General features: G+C 36.0%; 1 protein-coding gene across 1 annotated transcript in view; it reads left to right on the plus strand.

Annotated features, from left to right (window-relative positions):
• Window positions 1–2,397: 2,397 nt before the first annotated feature.
• LOC125231948 overlaps window positions 2,398–23,099 on the plus strand; it is a 31,558-nt gene continuing 10,856 nt past the window's right edge. The window contains exons 1-2 of the mRNA XM_048137558.1: window positions 2,398–2,428; window positions 11,738–11,797. Of these exons, the coding sequence (XP_047993515.1) occupies window positions 11,770–11,797 (28 nt within the window). The 5' untranslated portion in view covers window positions 2,398–2,428; window positions 11,738–11,769. The remainder of the gene's footprint in view (window positions 2,429–11,737; window positions 11,798–23,099) is intronic.

Consider the following 23,099-nt stretch of genomic DNA (forward strand, 5'->3'; position numbering starts at 1 on the left):
TTCATAATTTAAATTGATAAAAAAAATAACACCATACCTATTCAAGTTTCGAAGTTATTAACGTTTTTCCGCTTGATTCTTTATTGAACTAATACTGCGATGAGGTTAATTTATTTCGCCGTAGCGTACTATGAGACATATTTTGTCGCTTGATTCTTTAATGCAAATTGTTAGAGGTAAAGTGAATACTGGAATAAAATAAAATTGCATATATTTGAGTAAATAGTGCTATTGTAAATAAATTAACAACAATGTTTTCCTCCACAATGATTAGGACTAATCCGTCTAACAATTTAGTTTTGTTCTGCAATCAACTTTTTTTAATAAATGTCAAAAAAATCTGCATATATGGCAAAATTGGCATTGTAACTAATAATAATTCATTAGTACTAGCCAGGATTACACACATAAGATATTATGATATAACAAAATCTCTTGATACTTAGTGCTCATTAAGCGAAATATCCTGCAATTTCAAATATGTAACAACGAATTAAACGACACCAACAGGGCGGTTAAATCGATATTGCGTTTATAAATCATCAAAACTTTAAACCAAAACGAATTAATAACATCTTTATGGCGTTTAACTCGATTTTGCGATTTAGAATATACGCTTATTATAATTTGTAAAAGTAAATTTGGCGTTCAATTCGTTTTTACGTAACGACTTAGTACACAGGGCCATACAAATTTTAACGTGTCGCTTGATTCTACCCCTTAAAATAAGGCTGTAAGCATGATTTTTCAACAAAGAAATAATCAATACTATAGATTATCACATTTATATCCGAACTGCATTCATAACTTTTTTTTCGGATTTTGGCGCTTAGTTCGCTATTCCATAACACCGTCCAATTATTTGAATATGTCTCACGAAAGTTTGTATACTGCTCGTTCTTATAAAAGACATCAACGAGTGATCAATTTGGAATGACTAAGCTTTACCGCAATCGGAATAGGCTAGTTTCCTACTAGTCCAATCAGCTTCTTTTTAAAAACTGTCAAAACGACTTGCTATTATGGAATTACTATAAAATACTGAGGAGTGACGTCACGGTGAATTCATTTACTTTATATATATCTTTCTCTTCGACTTACATACAACATACAATCACGCCTGTATCCCATGAAGGGGTAGGCAAAGCACATGAAACTACTCAAGTTTCAGTGCCACTCTTGGCAAATAAGGGGTTGACAGAAAACGAAACTATGACATTGCAGTGACAGGTTGCCAGCCTCTCGCTTACGCCACAATTTAACCCATATCCCACAGTCGCCTTCTACGACACCCACGGGAAGAAAGGGGGTGGTGAAATTCTTAACCCGTCACCACACGGGAAACTCGACTCATTAACTCTTCGACTCTTCGACTTATTAAATATAAATTATGTTTAAACATAACTTCTGTCCATATATTTCTTCTAATTATGTGGTGCTTTATTTCGTGCACTACATAAAATATTTTATTTAAAGTATAGGAAACTAGCATATTATGGGATTTGCCTCTTTCTCTTAAACCTTTGTATATTTTAACAGCCGGTACTACTAATATTATAAATGGGAAAGTGTGTGTCTGTTTGTTTGTCCGTCTTTCACTGTAAAACGGAACGACGAATTGACGTGATTTTTAAGTGGAGATAGTTGAAGGGATGGAGAGTGACATAGGCTACTTTTTGTCTCTTTCTAACGCGAGCGAAGCCGCGGGCAAAAGGTAGTATAGATGTGTTAACCACTTTTTATGCCTCATAAATACAAATGCTTTTAAATTAAGACGTCTATCAATATTTTCAGTCATAATTAAGAGTTTCCTAAGAAAATGTACTTAATAATCATTTATGAAATTAATGGTTTGCTCATTGTGCCTACATATAACACGAACGCAAAAAAATGTGTTCGGTATTCATACCAACCTTTTCGGTGACAAAAAATTGCTTTCGCCTAATAACTACCACCTAAGGTCCAGTTGCATCAACCACATTTGACAGACACATCATCGTCACGCAGCAGACGTCTATGGAACTTCCCATACAATAAAATTTATCGAACGCTTTAACGATGACAGACGGTTTGATGCAACCGGCCCTAAATCTACTAGTCACGCTATAATAAGGCTATGACAAGATTGTCACTCGGTTTAAAACCTGAATCTTTAAAACACCCGTTAAAATATCTATTTGTTAATCCCTCCCTAAAGTGCCCCAAAACATAAGTAAAGCTTACAAAATGATTACTTATTTCATGAAAACCCTTATTCATTCATGGCCTGACGCATCAGGTAAGGGAACCTCTCTCTCCTGAAACCCTTCCTCTCGTAAAGCCTCCTTTCCTAGCCACCCTGCGCACCCTGCGTTGCCATGGCGACTCGCATATAAGCGTGCGCCGGCGCCGATCCGCACAGTACGCGACGCTAGCCCGTACGCACACGGTGAGTTTACCGAATTTTTACAAGTGGTTTTTTGGGTACGGATTTTGGAGAGTGGATTATGTGGATTTATAGTGTTATTTTCATTTTGGTTATATTATTTTGGTTAAAAAGTTAAAGCTTATGAGTTGAAACTTAAATATGTGACGTTTTCAGAGGATATGTTAGTGGTTTTTTGTTTCTTTTCAGTGAATTAGGCAAAACTCATTAGATAAAACTTTTTACAGTTAGAAGTAGTGAGTTTAAGTGTTGCCAATGCGGTTTAAAAAATACTGAAAAGCTTCAGACGGTAGCCCAACTATAAGCTCATAAGAAGCTGAATTGAAAATATCTCATGTTCAATTTTTTACTTCAATAAAGTATGAAGCTTTTCCAAATGGATTGATAATCAATAATCTAACAAAATAAAAAAAAGTTTGTATCTGAAAAATTATTTCACACTTTACGGAAAATTACAATTTAAATCTAAAAAACCCCGGCAAGGCCAAAGGTCGCAGGTTCGAGTCCTGCCGGAGGTGTGAATTTTTCCATTTTTCCTTTAATTTAAAAATATCTAAAAAAATTACTTTATTCAATTCTATGTACTCAACTTTAAAACTAAGCGCATTTGAATTATTCATTTCTATTTGTTTTCCATGACACTTAAACAAATTATTACCTATAAGTACATTTTCTCTCATGAACATCATAATATGTTAAGTGAAAAGTACCTAAGCTAAATTATCTCAACAAACGTACAGATAGTGCCATTCATAATGAATGACATATTTGCAGCAACGCACGTGTAGGAACCGATCAAAAAGCAAAAATTAATATCGCCTTACTGAAGTTGCAAATCACATCATCATACCGTGCGGACATTGGATCATATTGTCAGGATATTAAAGTTTAAATTTCACATGCATGTCACCGGCATCGTTAATATCAGTCTACGTACAATCTTGGTAATAAATATAGATGCGGGCAAAGGGATAAATACACGACTTTATTGCTTACACGTTATGGTTTTGGACACATATTTTAGGCACTCTGTCCGCATCGATAGTTATACATACGACGCACATATGTGACGTTATCTGGGTAATGGGACCTGACCTTATTGTCGATGGCGCTTACGTCCCGCGGCGTCGTATTTGTACACGCACATCGCTCATAACGGCCCAGCCACGACATTGGCCTAAGCGCGACAGCGGTGAGCGGCAGGCATACGTGCGAATGAAAAGTCCCATCGCTGTGTCTCGCTCCAATGTATGACCGCCGCTCACCGCTGTCGCGCTTAGACCAATGTCGTGGCTGAGCCGTAAGGCCTTAAGCGCCATCGACAATAAGGTCCCTTTACATAGATAATGGCACATATCGCCAATCTCGGCCCAATTAGAACGGTCGTACGCTCGTCACACGGTGGATGGTGGATGTAATATATTCTCCTCATTATATCACTTCCCTGGGAACGTCACGGGTTGCCCAAACTTTGTACTGAGTCTTTTTGTAAATGTTGGTAATAATAGTTTGCACTAATTGAATTGGTATACCACACGACACATACCTATGCGCAAAGAGGATCGAGTATTATAGAGAGTTACTGTCGAAGTAAAATGTGTAATCAATCACAGTGCGTAGACTGCCATCTCTTGACTCAGGCTTAAAACTTTTGAACCTCAGTTTCGACAATTTGGCCCATATTCTTTGTTTGATATGTGTTAAAATGTCAAATATTAATATTAGCGCCATTTAGCTGAGCGTACCCCAAAGGTGTAATGCCATCTAGGCCACCGTACCTTTTTCTGTATGGTACTGAGACTGAGGTACGTTTTTTTCTTAGACTTTATCTGTCTGTACGGAGTTATATATGTCTTTGCTATGTGTTAATGATAACCTTATGAGAAGCACCTCAAAAAGAGGACTAATCAATAAATGTAATTTCTTCCACTAACTAATCAATTACCTAAGTGCATATTTAAAAGTTATTAAGTATCTATATATGTATCATAGGAATATTTTTTTATCTCGTTGAGATATATTATGTTTTGCATTTTTTTTTGGAAAGACTGCCATAACACCGGCGATATTTTCAGATTTGTTTAAATATTCGAATATAATTTATACAATTAGGTTCTATGAATCTCATCATAACCAAGGTATGACATTATTTTACGGATCCGTAAAAAAAAGTCCAAAGTAAATATTTAGTAGGTGAATGAATGTAGGTTTGAGTTCTTAAGCAATAAAAACATACCACAGAAACAACAAAGCATGCAAGTAGGTAAACCTACAATCTACAAAGTATGCACCAGAATTCGCGTTACTTTATAAACAAAAGAAAATTTAGTTGAACTAACCAACGAATTGTGTGGCTTGTATTTCATGAAACGCAAATACCGTATGTACAGTATCCTCTAAAGATATTTACTGTACTCGTACATACGCCTTTTATACCTACGTACCTACTACGCTCGCTTTTCATATTACTTTAAGACCTAAATATTCTGCCATAGAGCCTATTTCACTTTATCCGACCCTAATATCGGCACCTTTTACCCATGGTACCACAGCTTTTGTACCACAGGGGGACTACGGGTAATTTTTTTTCCCGTAGACCCACTGCTCTAGTTTTAAGTTATCTTTTTGAATACCCGCGGATAAGTTATTTCCCCGTAGATCCACCACCACCATCAACCAATGCACATGACATGCCTCCTTCACAACTAAGCAAAACTTTTTGGTTACTTATAGAATTTATTATCCTTTTGTCCGGGTCTGCCTAAAACGCAGTCTAATTCGCGTTATGCCTAGACCAATTGAGAAATAGTCGTACTAAGACTTAGGCTTGTTGCGTTTTTGTCCAAATGCGAATCTGGCAAACCGAGATTTAGGCCTGTTGCGTTTTTGTCCAAAAGCGAATTCGGCACATTAAGATAGGTAGGTTAGGTTCGTTAGGTATCTTTAGATGCCCGAAGGGCAAACAGATTGGAAATAGGAGCCCCGCAAAGCGGGGCTCCGTCGAGTTTAAGGCAAAATAAAGAAACTTGAGGCTAGAAATGCCTACTTTGAATGCGTTTTATGCTAACTGCCAATTAGGCGTAACGCGAAATGGGCAAACATCTTCTTAGGCTTAATTCGTTTTAGCCACGATGCGAAAAATATGACAGCGGTGGTCTACGGGTAAAAGGCAGTTCTTTTCAATTACCCGTAGTCCCATTTTGGTACAGTGGGTCTACGGGGAAAAAAATTACCCGTAGTCCCCCTGTGGTACAAAAGCCGTGGTACCACGGATAAAAGGTGTATATCGGATGTAGGAAGGATGTCAAAGGCAGACAAAAGATGTTATTGATGGATCAGGCCCTTTAGCCGAATGGCATTTCTGTGACGCGAAACCACACCTCGGACACTGACGATCAAATATGAAAGAGGCGCCTTCCTAGCACACAGTCTAAGCTCGTGTAGGTGAACGCGTACTATGCTTGTATGGGTGAGATATGACAGGCCGACTGGTCGCGTTGTTGACAGGTGGTAACTGTGAGGTAACCGAGAGGGGGTGGACGACACTTTCAGCGGGGAGCGGGAGTGGCCATACTGTACGATTGTACTCTTTATTATACTGTGGCGAAACGTCCAGAAATGCCACCGAAACGCCGCATAAATGTACATAGTCTGGCTCTGTCGAATCAATACGCAAGAGCAATAGAAATAAATAGCTACGAAAGTTTCGTGAGCGTTTGTGCATTCGGTTCGTGTGCGTAGCAGATTATGAAAATGTACTTACAAAGTGTAACTTAAAACGATCAATCTATAATAGTTTATCAATAAATCTGAAAAACTGGACCACTAACTCTGGAAGTAGATATTTAATGTTACAAGCCTCATCATCAAAATGTCACCTTCATGTCACATCCTTTCAAACAGTCCGATAGGTCCCCTTATTATCCGCCGATCTAGCCGAATGACAATCGTTGACGCTATCTAGACGCCAATCAAAACGCAGTCTAGCTCGGTCGCGCGAAGGGCGATAGAGATTTTTTTATTTTATTTGCCTCTTTTAGTGTCCAGCTGGGCAAAGGCCTCCCCTCGTTTTTTTCCACTCGACCCTGTTATCAGCATTTTCCCACCAGTTTGGGTGGAATGCGTCTAGGTCGTCCCGCCATCTCCTTTTTGGTCTGCCCGAACCCCGGCCTGCATCAGGCGATAGAGATGGCTACGAAAACGATATTGCCGTAATCGTTTGTACATTTTGCTACGTACCCTGATACCCCAGTCACGCATCCATTACAGGGGTTTACCATGACGTGCTAAAGCCGTTCAGTTTGGGTTGAGAGAGAGGGACGGAGCTATGTAACTGCCATAGCTGTGTCCTTCTCCCCCAGATCCCAGTTGATATGGAAATGCCCTCGGCACCGTCTGCTTAAACGCATCGTTTACAAGAATATGTGGCCTAGATCAGCCTGTAAGGTGATTAGTGTTCAATACAACTTAATGTTGGTACATCACTGCAAATTACATGTAGGTACCTAACTTACCTAAGCATTTAACTTTTGTGCTACTAATGTCGCTCAGATGGCGGTGAAGCTAAGATTCATTTAGTTTATAAATAACTAGCTTTTGCCTGCGGCTTCGCTCGCGTTAAATTCGAAAGTTGCGGAATGCTCCATACAAACCCCCCATTCTAGGGAAGTGGGCGGATAGAAAGAAACAAAAAATAGCCTATGTCACTCTCCATCCCTTCAACTATCTCCACTTAAATCACGTCAATACGTCGCTCCGTTTTGCCGTGAAAGACGGACAAACAAACAGACACACACACACACTTTCCCATTTATAATATTATTAGTATGGAAGTATGGATGTCATAAATGAACAGCCTTTATTCTATTAAGTATACTTAGGTATGCAGTTCAGGGAATAGTTATATTTTGTGACATTATGAAATACCTGAATGGCATGCATAATATGCATATAGTTGTGGGTACAAGTAAATTATTTTCCCCTAAAATTGTTTTTGTATAAAACGCTAGAGTTTATTTAAAAAAATAACTCCAAGATTTTCTATACACATTTCCGTAGGCTCTTAGGGTCCCCCCACATCTAGCGTCTCGCGAGAATAGTGTCGGGCCAACTGTATGGCAAAGCCTGACGCCGCGTCGGCGCGACGTCGGACGCGGCGTCTTTTTCCATACATTTGGCATGACGCTACACTCACGAGACGCTAGATGTGGGGACCCTTAAGTTACATTTATTTTCCAAGAATCTACCAATATGATTTACCTCTATAAACTCAAAGGTACAGCAATAATATCCACATTAGGTACCCACGTTACGAAAATGGCAGTCGTGTTTCATTACCCGTGCCACACACTGAGTGACTGCTCGCGATTAGCCCCGCACGCTCACCGTGTCAAAGATCAGCTACCATCATACCATCCCATTTTCCAGTACTCTTGCTAGGTTGATAGTGTGTAAGCCATATACTGACAAATTGAACGAGACATACGAATTCAATCATACCATCCCGTCTTCCCGTACTCTTGCTCGGAAAATACAGTGTATATGCTTATCCGGGCTATAAATTGAACTAGACCTTAGAATTCATTAGTGTTATCATTAATTAAGAGGTGTTTTTAAGTTATCCTTAACGTTCACCCCATAATTCATTTTTGAAAATTAAAAATGGTTGCGATGACAGTTAACGACATTACATACATACATACCCATACGAAGCATTTTTTTTTTTCACAACTAAAAAATATGAAAAATAGTTTCGATAAGTACGGTTTATTTCTAACGATACCCCACTTGATCTAGTAAGTTGACATTTACAGTTGCCCCCCTTTCATTTTCCCCATATTCATAACCATTTCATTAATATTAATAAATTAAAAATATAATATATTTCAATCTGTAGAGGTTAACGAATAATATAAAAGTACGATGTCCATAAGTATTCAAAATTTCAAAGCGATACCATAAGTAGTTCTCGACATATTTAGTAATGTGACAAACAGACAGACGGACAGAGTCGCACCATAATCTTTGTAACTTTGTAATTCGGCGCATGTTCGGCGCTTGGGGACGTTAACGAAAACGACGTGTAAGGTCCCTCTTCCTGAGAGTGGAACATAGGGGTCCCTTTTCCTGAGAATGGAACATAGGGGATAAGCTTCAAAGAAGAATATGCTAATAGTACTGCTAGGAGTATCATGTGGCTATTAACTTTTTGATTTATACAGTGAGGTTACTTTTAATTGAATTAAATTAAAGACGAATTGATGCTAAGGATATATTTGATTTGAAGTAATAATTAAGTACGTACTTCGATAAAAAATATAACGTGCCGTCCTATCGTAAAAGTAATAATCAATTAAAATAATTATCCAGGTACTTACATATTTCTTATATTCAACATTTGCAGATTTTTTGTCTTATTTGAAGTCATATAAGTTTAAGTTATTACATATCTAAGGTATTCTAAGGTGACCTATGAATCATGCGCGGATCCAGGGGGGGTTATGGGGGTCACGACCCTTCCCTGGAGCCTAGGTTGGTCATACAAATAGACCACGTTCAAGAACTTACGACAGGCATATTCGAAACTGAAATATATACCCATAACTAGTAGTGTGACTAGTGACTACTTGAAAAACAACAGATCAAAAAATATTTAATAAAAATAATTTGATTTGTTCCCTAGTTGTATAGGAGTATTCAATACAAATCGACCGGCATGTCCGATTTCCTTTCTTCCTATATCCATATCCTAATTCCATATTAATAGCTCACCGCTGGGCGAGTAGCTACAAACATCGCCGTGTCTCTTTTGTTTACCCGGGAGTGATTATCTTTTGTTCGTTTTTATAGCCGATAGCTCATAGTTTACTAGCTCGCGGTGGGACCAGTGCCATACACGGTGAAAAAAAGGACCGTTCAAACTTTGCATAGCCACTTTTGAGGTCATAATGAACAACTTTTATTACAGAACCAATGCTGAAACAGCGAAAAAAAATTTGGCTGTTCCATAGAAATGAGCGGTATCATAACGGTCGAAATATATGAAACAGCAAATTTTTTTTTTGCGTTTTCAGCATTGGACGCATAATAAAAGTTGTTCATTATTACCGCAAAAGTCACTATCTTCAAACTTTGCATAGCCACTTTTGAGGTCATAATGAACAACTTTTATTTTAAGACCAATGTTGAAATCGCGCAAAAAAAAATTGGCCGTTCCATAGAAATGAGCGGTAACATGACAGTCTAAATGTATGAAACAGCGCATTTTGAACGGTCATTTTTATATCACCCTGTATATCTATAACCATAATTATAATTAATTATACCTACCCTAAACTCCTCGCATGACCGCCCCGAGCGGCCGTCCATCTGCCCAGACTTTCTCTAATCTAGTTCACATAGTTACATAAAGTGTATGAGACGTCCCCAACGGACTGATTCTCAGAGCCTAATGTATGCAATTATAACCTAGGGCTATACCGAAATCAAATTAATTGGCTCATAGTACACAGTCGCAATTTTTTAAATGTTTCTTGGTGGTAATATTATTATGTTAATAGTTAGGTAAGTACAGTCAACCAATTTGAATCCTAGGCCACTGTAGAACCTTTTCACAGTAAACGTCAATGTGACTTCTTATGGCAAATAGAACATGCTTTAAATAAGACAGGGTTCTAGAGTGGCCTAGGATTCAAATTGGTTGACCGTACTTTACGAACTTTAACATATCATAAGCCTGAAAGAACCAAACATCCATACTTCCATACTAATATTATAAATGGGAAAGTTTTGTGTCTGTTTGTTTGTCCGTCTTTCACGGCAAAATAGACCGACGAATTGACGTGATTTTTAAGGCTGCTTTCAAAAAAAACGTCAAAAGAATGTAAAATTGATAGTTTTAGTCGGTGAAATACTACACTTTCCGTTATCCAATAGATTTATTTAATTCATGTTCCAGTTAGAGCATCTTATTATCTTGATTTTTTTAAGACTGGATTTTTGAAAACTAACTCACTAAATTAATTATGAATTTTTCTCTAATGCACGTTTAGAAAAACGCACGTATAGAGCTGAATCAGTCGATCTTATTTGTAAAATTTGGACAATTTTGAATATTAAAACGGGTAAATTTATAATTCGTATATCCTGTACCACAATCATTTCAGACTAGATTTTTATTTTAAGTTTTTGAAAAAGAGTAAACTAGCCTAAGGCGAATTCAATTTTTTCAGAAATTACCTAAAATTAAGTGACAATTTCTTTGAAAATCTACATCACATCGAAGTAAGTTTTATACTAAATTAATCTGCAACGTTTACTTAAATTGCTGTTATGCCTTAGTGATTATAAATTGCTATTATTGATTTTTGCCAATTTTTTGAAAACGAGCCTTCACCGGTACAATTATTACCACTTTTGGACATTTTCTCATATTTTGTTAGACCAAGTAGAAAAAGTCCTATAATGTGATATATATTTATAAACTACTCGCAAAGCCCTTTAATTTGATACCACACACAGTATGATCGAGCGCTCGGTTGCGATTTCACTATTTTTAACACGAAAGCCCTCTTAAGTGGAGATAGTTGAAGGGATGGAGAGTGACATAGGCTACTTTTTGTCTCTTTCTGACCCGCCTTCCCTAAAAGTAGTGGTGGAAATTTGCATGGAGCATTCCGCAATTTTCGAATTTAAGCGAAGCCTTAGAAGCGAAGATTTAGAACATATAGGTATCCAAGGATGAATCTTTTTATGATGATTCATCGTCACCAAATCGGCCTTCATAAAACATCGGCCAAATCAAAATAATCACAAGGAAAGAACCTATAAGTTACCTACTTATAGCCAAGTATAGGTCAATGACTTACATGAGCTATAGTAGGTATAGATGAGCTTTTAAACTTAAAAAGGTGGAGTAAAAGTTTAATAAAAGCTCGATTTACTTAGGTAGGATTTATTTGTGTCTTATGTTAACGTAGCACATACTGGTTAAACCTACACTATAACGTAGCAAATAAAACAACTATCAGGCCATATTTTTGAATTAAAGGAAAAATTGAAAAATTTACACCTCCGGCAGGACTCGAACCTGCGACCTTTGGCCTTGCTGGGGCCATGGCCAGTCCTGCCGCAGGTGTGAATTTTTCCATTTTTCCTTTAATTCAAAAATATGTAATATCGCTCACAGACGTTTCTGCATGATAAAAAACAAACTATCAGGCCATTATTATCGTAGGTACTGGTACATTCTGGTACATTACTTAGCAATAGAATGATAGGATGTAATTCTTACCGTCTGAATTTTGGTTTCAGGTATAGCTTAAGCTTTGTGAAGCAGCACCAACATGATGCTACGTTTGTCAACTTTTATTGGTAAGTACCTACTTATAAACTGAAATAGATACCATACACTAAAGAAAAAGCGATCAAGCCCACTTCTGGCGAAGCCGGGAATCGAACCCGGGTCTCCAGCTAACGCGGCTGACGTGATAAACCGCTACACCACCCCGACCGCCCCGCGCGCGCGGGTCTATCTATTTCAGTTTATAATTTATAAATAGTAGTGTTACTACTTAAAACAAAAACAAATCAAAAAATATTTAATAAAATAATTTGATTTATTCCCTACATCGGAAGTACCTACTTATTTACCCTTACTTAACAAACAGTCTATATATGAAATAAAACTATGTAAAAGAATTATATCGCGTATAATGAATTTACAATCATTAGTAACTATCGCGGTAACCGAAGACAATATTAAACAATCTATATAATCAGTCAATTAAAACCTTGTTGCGAGAGTTCACCAGAATACCATCTCTAACAAATCTAACAATCGACATTGACAAATTCCTTAAAAACCAAGCTACTTAAGAATCTTAAGATGAAAGTGCTCTGACTGTAATTCCATTGTTTAAACGCCATCATTAATAAAACTATATTGCAGTAAAGTAACTCCAAATAAAATGGCAAAATATCGAGTTAATATCTGTGATGAGAAGTCATAACTATGACTATATTTTTTGAAAATATTATGCTTTGTTTGAGCTCAATTAGGCTTTTTGTTATATGTTTAGACATATTATAATGATACGTATCACAGTTAGGGCCACTTGCACAAACGAAAATGGAGGGTTAACCCGAGGATTAACCCACCATTTTATATGGAATTTGAGAGATGACAGCCCACTAACCACGAGTTAAGTGGTTGTTGCAAGTGGGCCTTATCTGTTTTCTAGTTAAGAATTATTATTCGTCGTAAATCAAGATATTCAAGATAATGGACAAAATAGCTGAGTGAGTCAATATAAAATGATGTCTCACTAAAAATTCGTCGCTCTATTCAATGTATGTAATCAATGTCGATCAACATACTGCTCATATCTTTATTGTTGGAATAGCGGTATTAATTACAGGATCAGTTTCAATCACGTCAATCAAGCTTCACGCTTGACCAGATTAATCGCGGCCTACAATTATGATATTTATGATACTTATAGATAAAGCAAAAAATACTAAATACTAAAAAAACTAAATTTGGTTATGAATAAATGAAAGCGACTAGAAAATAAAATACTATGACATTCTCAAGTTTTTGCGGCAAGTGATTAAACGGTCGGATCCAATAGTATAGCGAGACTATTGTTTTGGTGTGTTTAATATGACAAACCTTCGCACGCTCTTGATTTTGATTTTTGTGACAGGTTACGTGTATTGGTAAGGTGCGTGGTGGAGTCACACTGATTGTCTTAAATACATGTTGCAGTATTGTTAATTTTACTCCATAATGTTAAGTGTACATAGAAAATCCGAGTGCACGTAGCGAATAATATACAGCATGTATCTGAACGAAAAGCCAACACTTAAACCCGTTAACGTTTAGATCATACTTAGCGACTTTTACTAAGAGATCCAACCCCAAATACCCAAAAAAAATTGGTTGTTTCTTATGTTTTGGTCGTGTGAGGCTGAGTTTTTCTATGGGAGCTTCAATATTTTTTTCGCAATTTCAGTCTTGGTCCCATAGCAGAAATTACGCAGTATGATCCAAACGTTAACGGGTTAAGTGTTGGCTTTTCTTTCAGATACATGTATGTACAACAATGTACATTATGGTACCTCGAAACCTCTGCTTTCAATAATGTGATCCATAGAAAGTCAATGTCAAAAGTATATGTATTTATTAAATATCTATATACTAAGAAGAAAAAAACCTTATCGTTCCCGTCCCGATCAGAAGAAAGGAGTTTTTCTACGAAAAGGTTATACGAGAACAGTACCAAAGTTAGTTACTTCTGGTAGTGCTAATTAACGTCAAAAATAATAGCTCTACCCGAAAACTTACACATATATTGCACACTTGCACTGGTATTCAGAATTATCTAACAAACTCAGACAAACAGCTTTTATTGCCACCATCAACATAATAATACTTTTTATCTACTTTTTTGCATTGTATAATTGCGTGCTAGATGCGCATATCCTGGCTAAAATATTAACGGAGAGATTTGAATATAATTAACATAATTAATCGTGTTACTTAACCAAGACTAATTAGTGTCGACGCAGATCGTTGGTCAAAATAACCGTAACCCCAGACACGCCTGTTACTTTCGCACTGTATGTAATTAATAGTACATAATATTATAAAAAATAAATACGAGTACACAGACACACCTATCTTATAAAAGGTGTCACAAAAATAATGTGTATCCGCTGAACAGCCCAAATCGAACTTTGAAATGCGTCAAATATTAGCTATAGACATGATATGGATCGAATTTGTCACTGACAAACGTGACGATCTTCTTTAACCCCTGGAACGCCGTTTTCAAAAATTTAATAACCTTCAATCTGTTAATTACAGTTTAAATGGTCTGGGACAGATCTGGAACAAGGCGTTCGAGGGGTTAAAGCAACGATAGGTACATCCAATTCTCATCGTATCTAGATAGAACATTTGATTTATTTTAATTTTCGAATCGAGCCTATTCGGTATTGTGTTCTGTTCTGATTAGGAACAGCAGATAAAAAAAAATTGGACTCGGTACGAGTACAGATACAGAATATTGGCCAACTTGAATGACTGCCCCGATAAAAAATCTTCATGTTTCTAATCGGTATTTTATCTCGACTTTATTTTATAAAGCAAAGTGTCTACCACTTTGCAACCTCTTTACCTCTATTTTTTATAGCTAAGTATTACATTTTGTCAAACGTTATCGCTACATTACTACAATACAGTGTTACAATACATTACAATATCATTTTATTACTCGTGTGACATTTGCTATCGCCAACATTTGTACCTAATTATTTTATGACTGTCTTAATGACATGTTTTTTCTTGCTTTGTAGTAATAAAGCAGTGTTATTAGGAAACCGTAGCCTATTGTACTCGTTTTATAATAATATGTATATCAATCACGCCAACAAAGTGCAAAAATAAAAAATGGAAAAAAATGTTTTATTAGGGTATCAGCCCCAACTTTACATGTAGGGGGGGGGGGCTACATGTAAAGTTAGGGCTGATATTTTTTTTCATTCCAACCCCAACTTATGATATATTGTTGGATAGGTATTTAAAAATGAATACGGGTTTACTAAGATCGTTTTTTGATAATATTTATATTTTCGGAAATAATCGCTCCTAAAAGAAAAAAAAGTGCGTCCCCCCCCCTCTAACTTTTGAACCATAAGTTTAAAAAATATGAAAAAATCACAAAAGTAGAACTTTATAAAGACTTTCTAGGAAAATTGTTTTGAACTTGATAAGTTCAGTAGTTTTTGAGAAAAATACGGAAAACTACGGAACCCTAAACTGAGCGTGGTCCGACACGCTCTTGGCCGGTTTTATTTAGCTATGTATTATATGTCAAAAAGCAAGCAATACAAAATAAAGTGCATTCTTCAATTAATTACTTTGACTGGTAACCATCAAATGCAAATTGTGTTACCTAGTTAAGAAATGCATTTTTAGGGTTCCGTAGTCAACTAGGAACCCTTATAGTTTCGCCATGTCTGTCTGTCCGTCCGTCCGTCCGTCCGTCCGTCCGTCCGTCCGTCCGTCCGCGGATAATCTCAGTAACCGTTAGCACTAGAAAGCTGAAATTTGGTACCAATATGTATATCAATCACGCCAACAAAGTGCAAAAATAAAAAATGGAAAAAAATGTTTTATTAGGGTACCCCCCCTACATGTAAAGTGGGGGCTGATATTTTTTTTAATTCCAACCCCAACGTGTGATATATTGTTGGATAGGTATTTAAAAATGAATAAGGGTTTACTAAAATCGTTTTTTGATAATATTGATATTTTCGGAAATAATCGCTCCTAAAGGAAAAAAAGTGCGTCCCCCCCCTCTAACTTTTGAACCATATGTTTAAAAAATATGAAAAAAATCACAAAAAAATTGTTTTTTAATTACACTAAGCTCTCCTGAAACGCAAGTTGGTGGACAATGCATGAGTTTGTCAGTATTTGAGATAAAAAATAATGTAATATAGCCGGATCGCTAACATTTATTGCATTGTTTTCAAATGTAACCTTTGTCTGAAAGATGTTTTACCCAATTTTAGGGTCATGGGTTACGTCGGAATTGACTAGAAATAGATCAGTAAAATTTATTTCCTTATGGATTGAGGATGCCAGTATGGGAAAGCAATATCAATTATATCAACACACGAATCATGTCAATAATCTAAGATTACCCGTAATGACAGGTCAAAGAGCGAACACAGTGACTTACGCACGACGACTGTTGTATTTTACCGATTTTACCAATAGCTTCGTTTTAGCTTTTTAGCCGAGCGACAGAGGGTCTACGTTTTCAGCTTTGGGAAAAATGCCTTCGTATGTCCGGATGGTCTCTTCTGCGGGTCGTATTTCTCAACCGATTCTTGTAAAATTTTTTGAGCAAGTTTGATAGTTATTCGTTTTATAAGCTAATAATCGTAGAAATTGGCTTAATTCAAGTGTCAGTATGGTTTGGGGCGTGAAAGGCCATTAAGAGCGAGTTTTAAATTTTTACATTTTTAAGATTACGACACTTACAAAGCATATCTATAGCAGGGTCTATAAGTAGATAACAGAGCCAAATTAAATGATTTTGATCAAACTTGCTAAGTTTTATTAAAAGTAGGGCAATGCCGAATAGTACAACTGTATTAATACTTCATACACATTACACACAGAGCTAGATCGCCTAGATCCGCATTTAACTCCATACTTATACCTTACATGATTTACCTCACTTCGTAGATACGTCCCAGTTAGTGTTCAAATATATAGTTGATCGTGCGGTAAAAATGTGAAGTGACACAAGAGAACATTTTGGCCAAATTAAATTATTTAGGCCGATTTATATGAATGAAAATCGGTCAATATGTCAGAGGTATTCATTATTACATGTGATATAAGTTGTGTAAGAAATGTCGTCTAAGCAACAACATATATCCGTAATGCATAACGTATAATCCCCGAACCAAGTAATTTGACAGTTTAATGCCGTGGGTGTTTATATTCTTAGAACTGTCACTTTCTAGAACCAATTAAGAGACACGTCGATAAAGTGCTAAGCAATACTTTTTAATTAAACGATTTTTTTTAGAGGTCGAGTTACAGAAACAATTTATCTTGGTTACTTTGCGAACATTGTGCGCTAAATTGAATTTATATGTAAGTAGGTATATCCATACTAATATTACTTATATAAATGGGAAAGTGTGTATGTTTGTTTGACCGTCTTTCACGACAAAACGGAGCGATGAATTGACTTGATTTTTTAAGTGGAGATAGTTGAAGGGATGGATAGTGACATAGGCTACTTTTTGTCTTAACGCGAGCGAAGCCGCAGGCAAAAGCTAGTTATATATATAAATGAAATAGAAATGTTAGAGTAACACAGAAGACAATTAGAAGTTAGAGCCCGACTGAGCCTTACTGAATTTACTAATGTAAATAAATGAGTTCATTTTCCTGACATAAGTTCTGAATATCTTGTTCAAATTAAACTAATAAGGACCACAAACCACAACAACGTGAAGTGTATTTGTAATGTATATTTTTCGATGGTTATCTATTTGAGGTGAAGTTTTTAAGTTAACAAATTGACATGATCACTGTTTTTTCGAACATATTAGATGATTAGGTATATCCAAGACGGTTTTCAGTTTCAGTTTTCATTGCGATACAACGAGGAAATGTCGCCAGTATCCTTGGTACAATGCCTCAAGGGCCTACTTTAGACATTAGCTAGTTTTTAAGTTTAGTCTTAGTTTCATAAATAATTAAGTAAATATGTTCATGTAAATAAAGATTTTTTGTCAAACGAAAAATCTAAGACGGTTTTCCAATAAAAAAAAAATTGTTTATTTCGGACCAATTAAAAATCCATAGAACTTGTTAGTATAGACTTAATATATATCCAATGTATGTTGTATGGCTGTATTGTATGTAATGGTTTATCTCGTAAAATCTGTAATATGAAATACCAATTCTTTTTTTTTTTTTTTATACTACGTCGGTGGCAAACAAGTATACGGTTGGTACGGTTGGTTTAAACTTCTTAAACATGTTATTCTGTTGCTTTTTTATATGTATATATAATATTATGTTTATGTATGTGTATGTATGTATATCTATATAACTTATATTAGTATGTATATTTCTACGTAGTTACTTGTGCTGTTTTTCTTTTCTCTCACACCACTTATTTTTTGCTACCCTTATATTTCTCCGTTACATATTGATCTCTACTACCCGAAGGTTGTCTGGTAGAGATCGCTTTTTAGCGATAAGACCGCCTGTTGTTGCTTAATTTCTTGTTTGATCTTATTTGTTGTATGTAATTACTTAATGTGCACAATAAAGAATATTATTATTATTATTATACGGTCCGCCTGATGTAAAGCGGTCACCGTAACCTATGGACGCCTGCAACTCAAACAGTGTCACATGCGCGTTGCCACCCCATTAGAAACTTGTACACTCCCTTTTGCTGTATTAAGTACACAGCAAAAAGGAGTGTACAAGTTCCAAGGAGGGTTCGGGTTGCCGACGACTCAAAGGACAATAGACGGAACAAGTTAGTTCCGTAAGTCCTCCCGTCATCAGCACACCGCACCCTTGTTGAGCTCTACTATTCTAGGATTCTACTCAGATTACATATGGATAGCAGTAGTTTTATATTACACATGTAGCCAGGTAGCCACCGTGTGGAATCTGGCCTACAGCCCGCGGACCGCACATCACCCATCGTTACGATTACCAACCAACTCTCCTGTATCTAGCAATACCGTTGCCTGAATACAAAAAGGCTTATATCACTGGACGAGGACGTTATGTGATTGCAATAAATTACAAGAAAAAGTTTGGAGTTGGAAATGCAATTGTGAAAAATGTTTACATATTTAAGTCCTTTAGAGTTTAGACGTTATATCTGATCTACGCTAGCTCCGTCGCCCTATTTATAAACCTGACACATAATCCTTAATACATACTATAAATTTGTCCAAGATAACTTGGCAACGATTTTGACAGCCTCGGTGCAAATATTATTTGAAACATCAAATTTCGATGGAATTATAACGTTTACTTATCAATTAATCAAAAATATTTATTTGTATAAATAAGGGTACTTTGATTGATTGATTTTACTTAAAACTCTATACCAATTTATCTTGGCTTCACTCTATTACTTCTACGGTAAACATCATATGCATTTGCGTGACGGAGGGAAAGCGCGTGCGGATCGTATTGATATACTTAAGTATTATCAAAGTTCATGTTTGACAAATCTGCACGGTGGCGTAAATTGCAAACACACTAGAAAACAACGCGAAACATCTAGAGTCTTTAAATGCTTGCTAGAACTTTTAGCCTAGAAGTGAAAAGCAAATATGTAGACCTTCATTGTTGTCAACGGCTCATTGCTTCAACGATGCTGAAGGCAGCCTTTTAGGTTAAGTATTACCTACTAGAATACGGTATTGGAATTATGTACAGTGCATGCATGCACCGTCAGTTATGTTCAACATCAATACATCTCAACTCAATTGATCAGTAATTATTTCTGCAAAAAAATTAAACACATAGAATCGAAAATAAGTACCTAATAGACGATTAGCAGTAGACCTCGCAAACCTAAGTACCTTTTTTAAACGGAAAAATAGAAAAAGTTCAGTCAACAAAAAACTTGTAATTTCACGATAATAATAGGTTGTAAAACGCGATCTGAAGATGAAAACATACGAACCTGACATTTTAACGAAAATATTTTAGCAAATCAGTCACCTTCGTTTTTGCTCAGTCAATAATTATGTTAATTACTTATGTAAAATATGTCGCGAGTCTATGATATTTAGTACCTACATTGAGAAACAATAAGGTACTTAACTAAAATCAATTAACCATACCAATCTGACTAGAGACGAACAATACGTGCGTGTCATTTATCTTATAAGGTATCGTTTTAATGTTCTATTGTAGATAAGCGATATGATTAACAGAGTTGCTTTACTCCCATAATAAATAAATGTAGGCTAAAAGGGATAGATAACTTGTAGACAGAAGACTCTTTCCCACATAGAAGAAAGTCCATAAGATACAGTCCATAAAACGTTTCTCATGTTCAAAAACGATTTAATTATCCAAATTCCCTTTTCAAATTAAAACCGGCTTCAATTTATTCGTCATTTACAGGGTCGTGCATAGATCTTTAAAACCCTACATAAAAGTCGATTCCCCAAAGCCAACGTCAGCCGGCTTTCTGCGAATGCGCGCAGTATCGAAAAACCTGAAAACGCATTGTTTGGCTCTGTAACCAAGGCAAGGCTTTGGGCAGCTGAGCTGACAGTGCAAATTTACTAAACCAATATGAATTCGAGATGTTTACTACTCATGAGCTGGTTTTAATTAATCGCATTGTCCAAATATTGCATGTCCTATGAAGAAAAACAGCTGCTGGAAATTACTCCATGGCGTCAAGCCCTTCTCTTTATGCATTGAGGCTACAGGAGCGAAAATGCTAAAATGGAAAGGAGCCCCCCTTTCAATTTGGGAATTTTAGTTAATAACTAGATTTATCAAAAAAAAAATTGTCCCTACAGAACAACTCAGTTAAAAGATATTGCGAAAAAATCTTTAAAAACGAGGTTCCGCTCGCGACTGTTTCCTCCTTCAAAACTTAATCAATCGTAACGAAATTTGAGAATATGAATAACAATGAAATAATCTGTGTTTGTTAACTTTTTTTGTCTAATTGTTACCAATTTTGAATACCGCACCTTTTTTCTTTTTTGCGCCGTAATCAATAAAGCCGTTTTTGGAAATTTTTGATGGGCTCTAGCGTCTTTAAAAATAATAACATCAAAAAAATCAAAACGGTCCGACACAGATAAAAATTGTGATAATCTGTGTTGAAAAAATCATTGCTCTATCTTCAAAAACCACGGAGGGAATAGTGTGGAATATTCGAGAGCGTTTGTATGGAGAATTGACCCCTCCTTTATCGTCTTAAATGTGTAGAATATATCTTATGTACGTCGAATATCGCATCGGATAATGCGCAAAAGCTCTCATTCTCCGCACGACGGGAATTACAGAGAAACGCAACGTCAATATTATTAACCCGCGGTGCAACGGTTGCGACCGCTCGTCTCATAAGTCTCTGCTGATTATACGAGCGCCGTGCGATGGGTAATCCGAACCTGATTAATGGATAATAGGTACCTAATATATTATATTCCTAAAGACTTAAAAGCAATCTACCTATAGCGTAATTAGGTGACGTTGATTTAAAACAGACAATTAAATCTAGATAAAAGATTATACTTTTACATGTATCGCCAGATGGAACTGTTAACACGCAAACTAAACACTAAGTTTGAACACACCAGTTGCATCAACCACAATCAACCAGACACGTCAACGTCACACACCCGACATCTATGAAGGCGGAATTAAATTCCCATACAAAAAATATTTCCAACTTTAAATTCGGAGACAGCCGGGTTGGTGCAATGTGCTGTATTATTAACCCGTAATGCAATATTATTAACCCGTAATGCTACTATTATGCGACCACTCAGGGTAGATTTACAGGGCATCGCATTTCATGTGAGGTTCATTACAATGCTGCATTTAGTAGGCCGGTAAAACTGTATGTAACCTCAATAGTCCGCAATGTATCTAAAATTGTATGGCCGCAGTTTTAATGAGCCTTCAGTCTCATAAGTCTGCCGCAAGAGTTCCGTGCGATGGGTAACCCTGATTAATGAATATAGTTCCACGGACCTCGATAAGTCAGTATCTAAGCGTGCAATGCGTCTTGAGAACACTTCCTGAAAATTACGAAAGATTTCTGAGAAATTATTTCACGGAGAAGGGAAAATGTTGAATTTAATCAGAGCTCTCTGAAAATCGATAAATAAACTTTCAAATAATAAATAAATCGTTGATTTAGGTTCTCGATTCTTCTTTAAGTATAAGTAACCTAAATTAAAAGTATTGTACTTATTGGATCCTTTATCATCAACAATTAACGATTGTATTTTTGATTCTTGTTGCTATATATCCCAAATCCCATCTATGTATAAAAAAAAATTAAAATATCTAAGACTTCTATTGATGATATATTAATATTATATGTATTTTCTCTAAAGGAATGTAATCAAAGAGTGATGTTAAACTTTAACCCGGTGACTTCGGTTCGGTTACATATCTATGGGTGTTGCATGACACGGTTTCCAATTTCCATTAAGATTCTGACATATCTGGCATCCAAAGTTTTCCTCTTATCTCTCGAAGATTAATTGAAGCCCATATAGATTTTTGGAAGAGCATAGCTCGTGACCTGTGTGTAAATGAAGACCTACCAAACTTTTAGATGTCATAACTATGTTTTTGTGCATATGTAAAATAGAGGTACATCTATGGTTTCATAGTCTTCAAGTAAGACGTATTCTACATTTGTAAATATATCTATGGTTTTATCAGGTTCGTTTGCTTTGGCTGTAACCATATTAAAAGTAGAATTAATTGCCTTTATAAATGCAAAATAACATATTTAATGTTGCCAAAACAATTTAAATAGTAACGCATCGAGTGTGATGTACCTTATGAAATAAAATAAAAATAAAAATAAAATAGGTTCGTAACCAAATTAAAAGTAGAATTAATTGCGTTTATAAATGCAAAATAACATATTTAATGTTGCCAAAACCATTTAAATAGTAACGCATCGAGTGTGATGGACACCTTTGCATCTAGAAGGGTCCGAGACGAGTTTTGAGTACAGTTTTGATCTAAGTATTTATTTAAATAATGAAATAATTTATTTTTTATAATACATCAAAAATTATAAACTAATAAGTTATTTATAAACCATGTAAATTAACCTAAATCTAAATAAAACTTAAATTGAAACGAAAATAAAAATTCCCCCTTCGGTAATGTTCCATAGATGCTGGCAGCATTACCTCGCTGAATCGCAACGCTTATGCGCTGAGCGAGGAAGCTGCCAGCTCTACGCACAGTTTTTAGTTGTTTATCTTGTAAAATGTTAAATGTTACTTATAACCTTTTTGTACCTAGTAGTAGTTAAGTATTGATCAGTATTTATTCGGTTAGGTTAGTGAATGTGAATTTAAATACAGCTTCTTAAAGTTAGTG

This window comes from Leguminivora glycinivorella, chromosome 1, assembly GCF_023078275.1.
Source record: "Leguminivora glycinivorella isolate SPB_JAAS2020 chromosome 1, LegGlyc_1.1, whole genome shotgun sequence".
Lineage (NCBI taxonomy): Eukaryota > Metazoa > Arthropoda > Insecta > Lepidoptera > Tortricidae > Leguminivora > Leguminivora glycinivorella.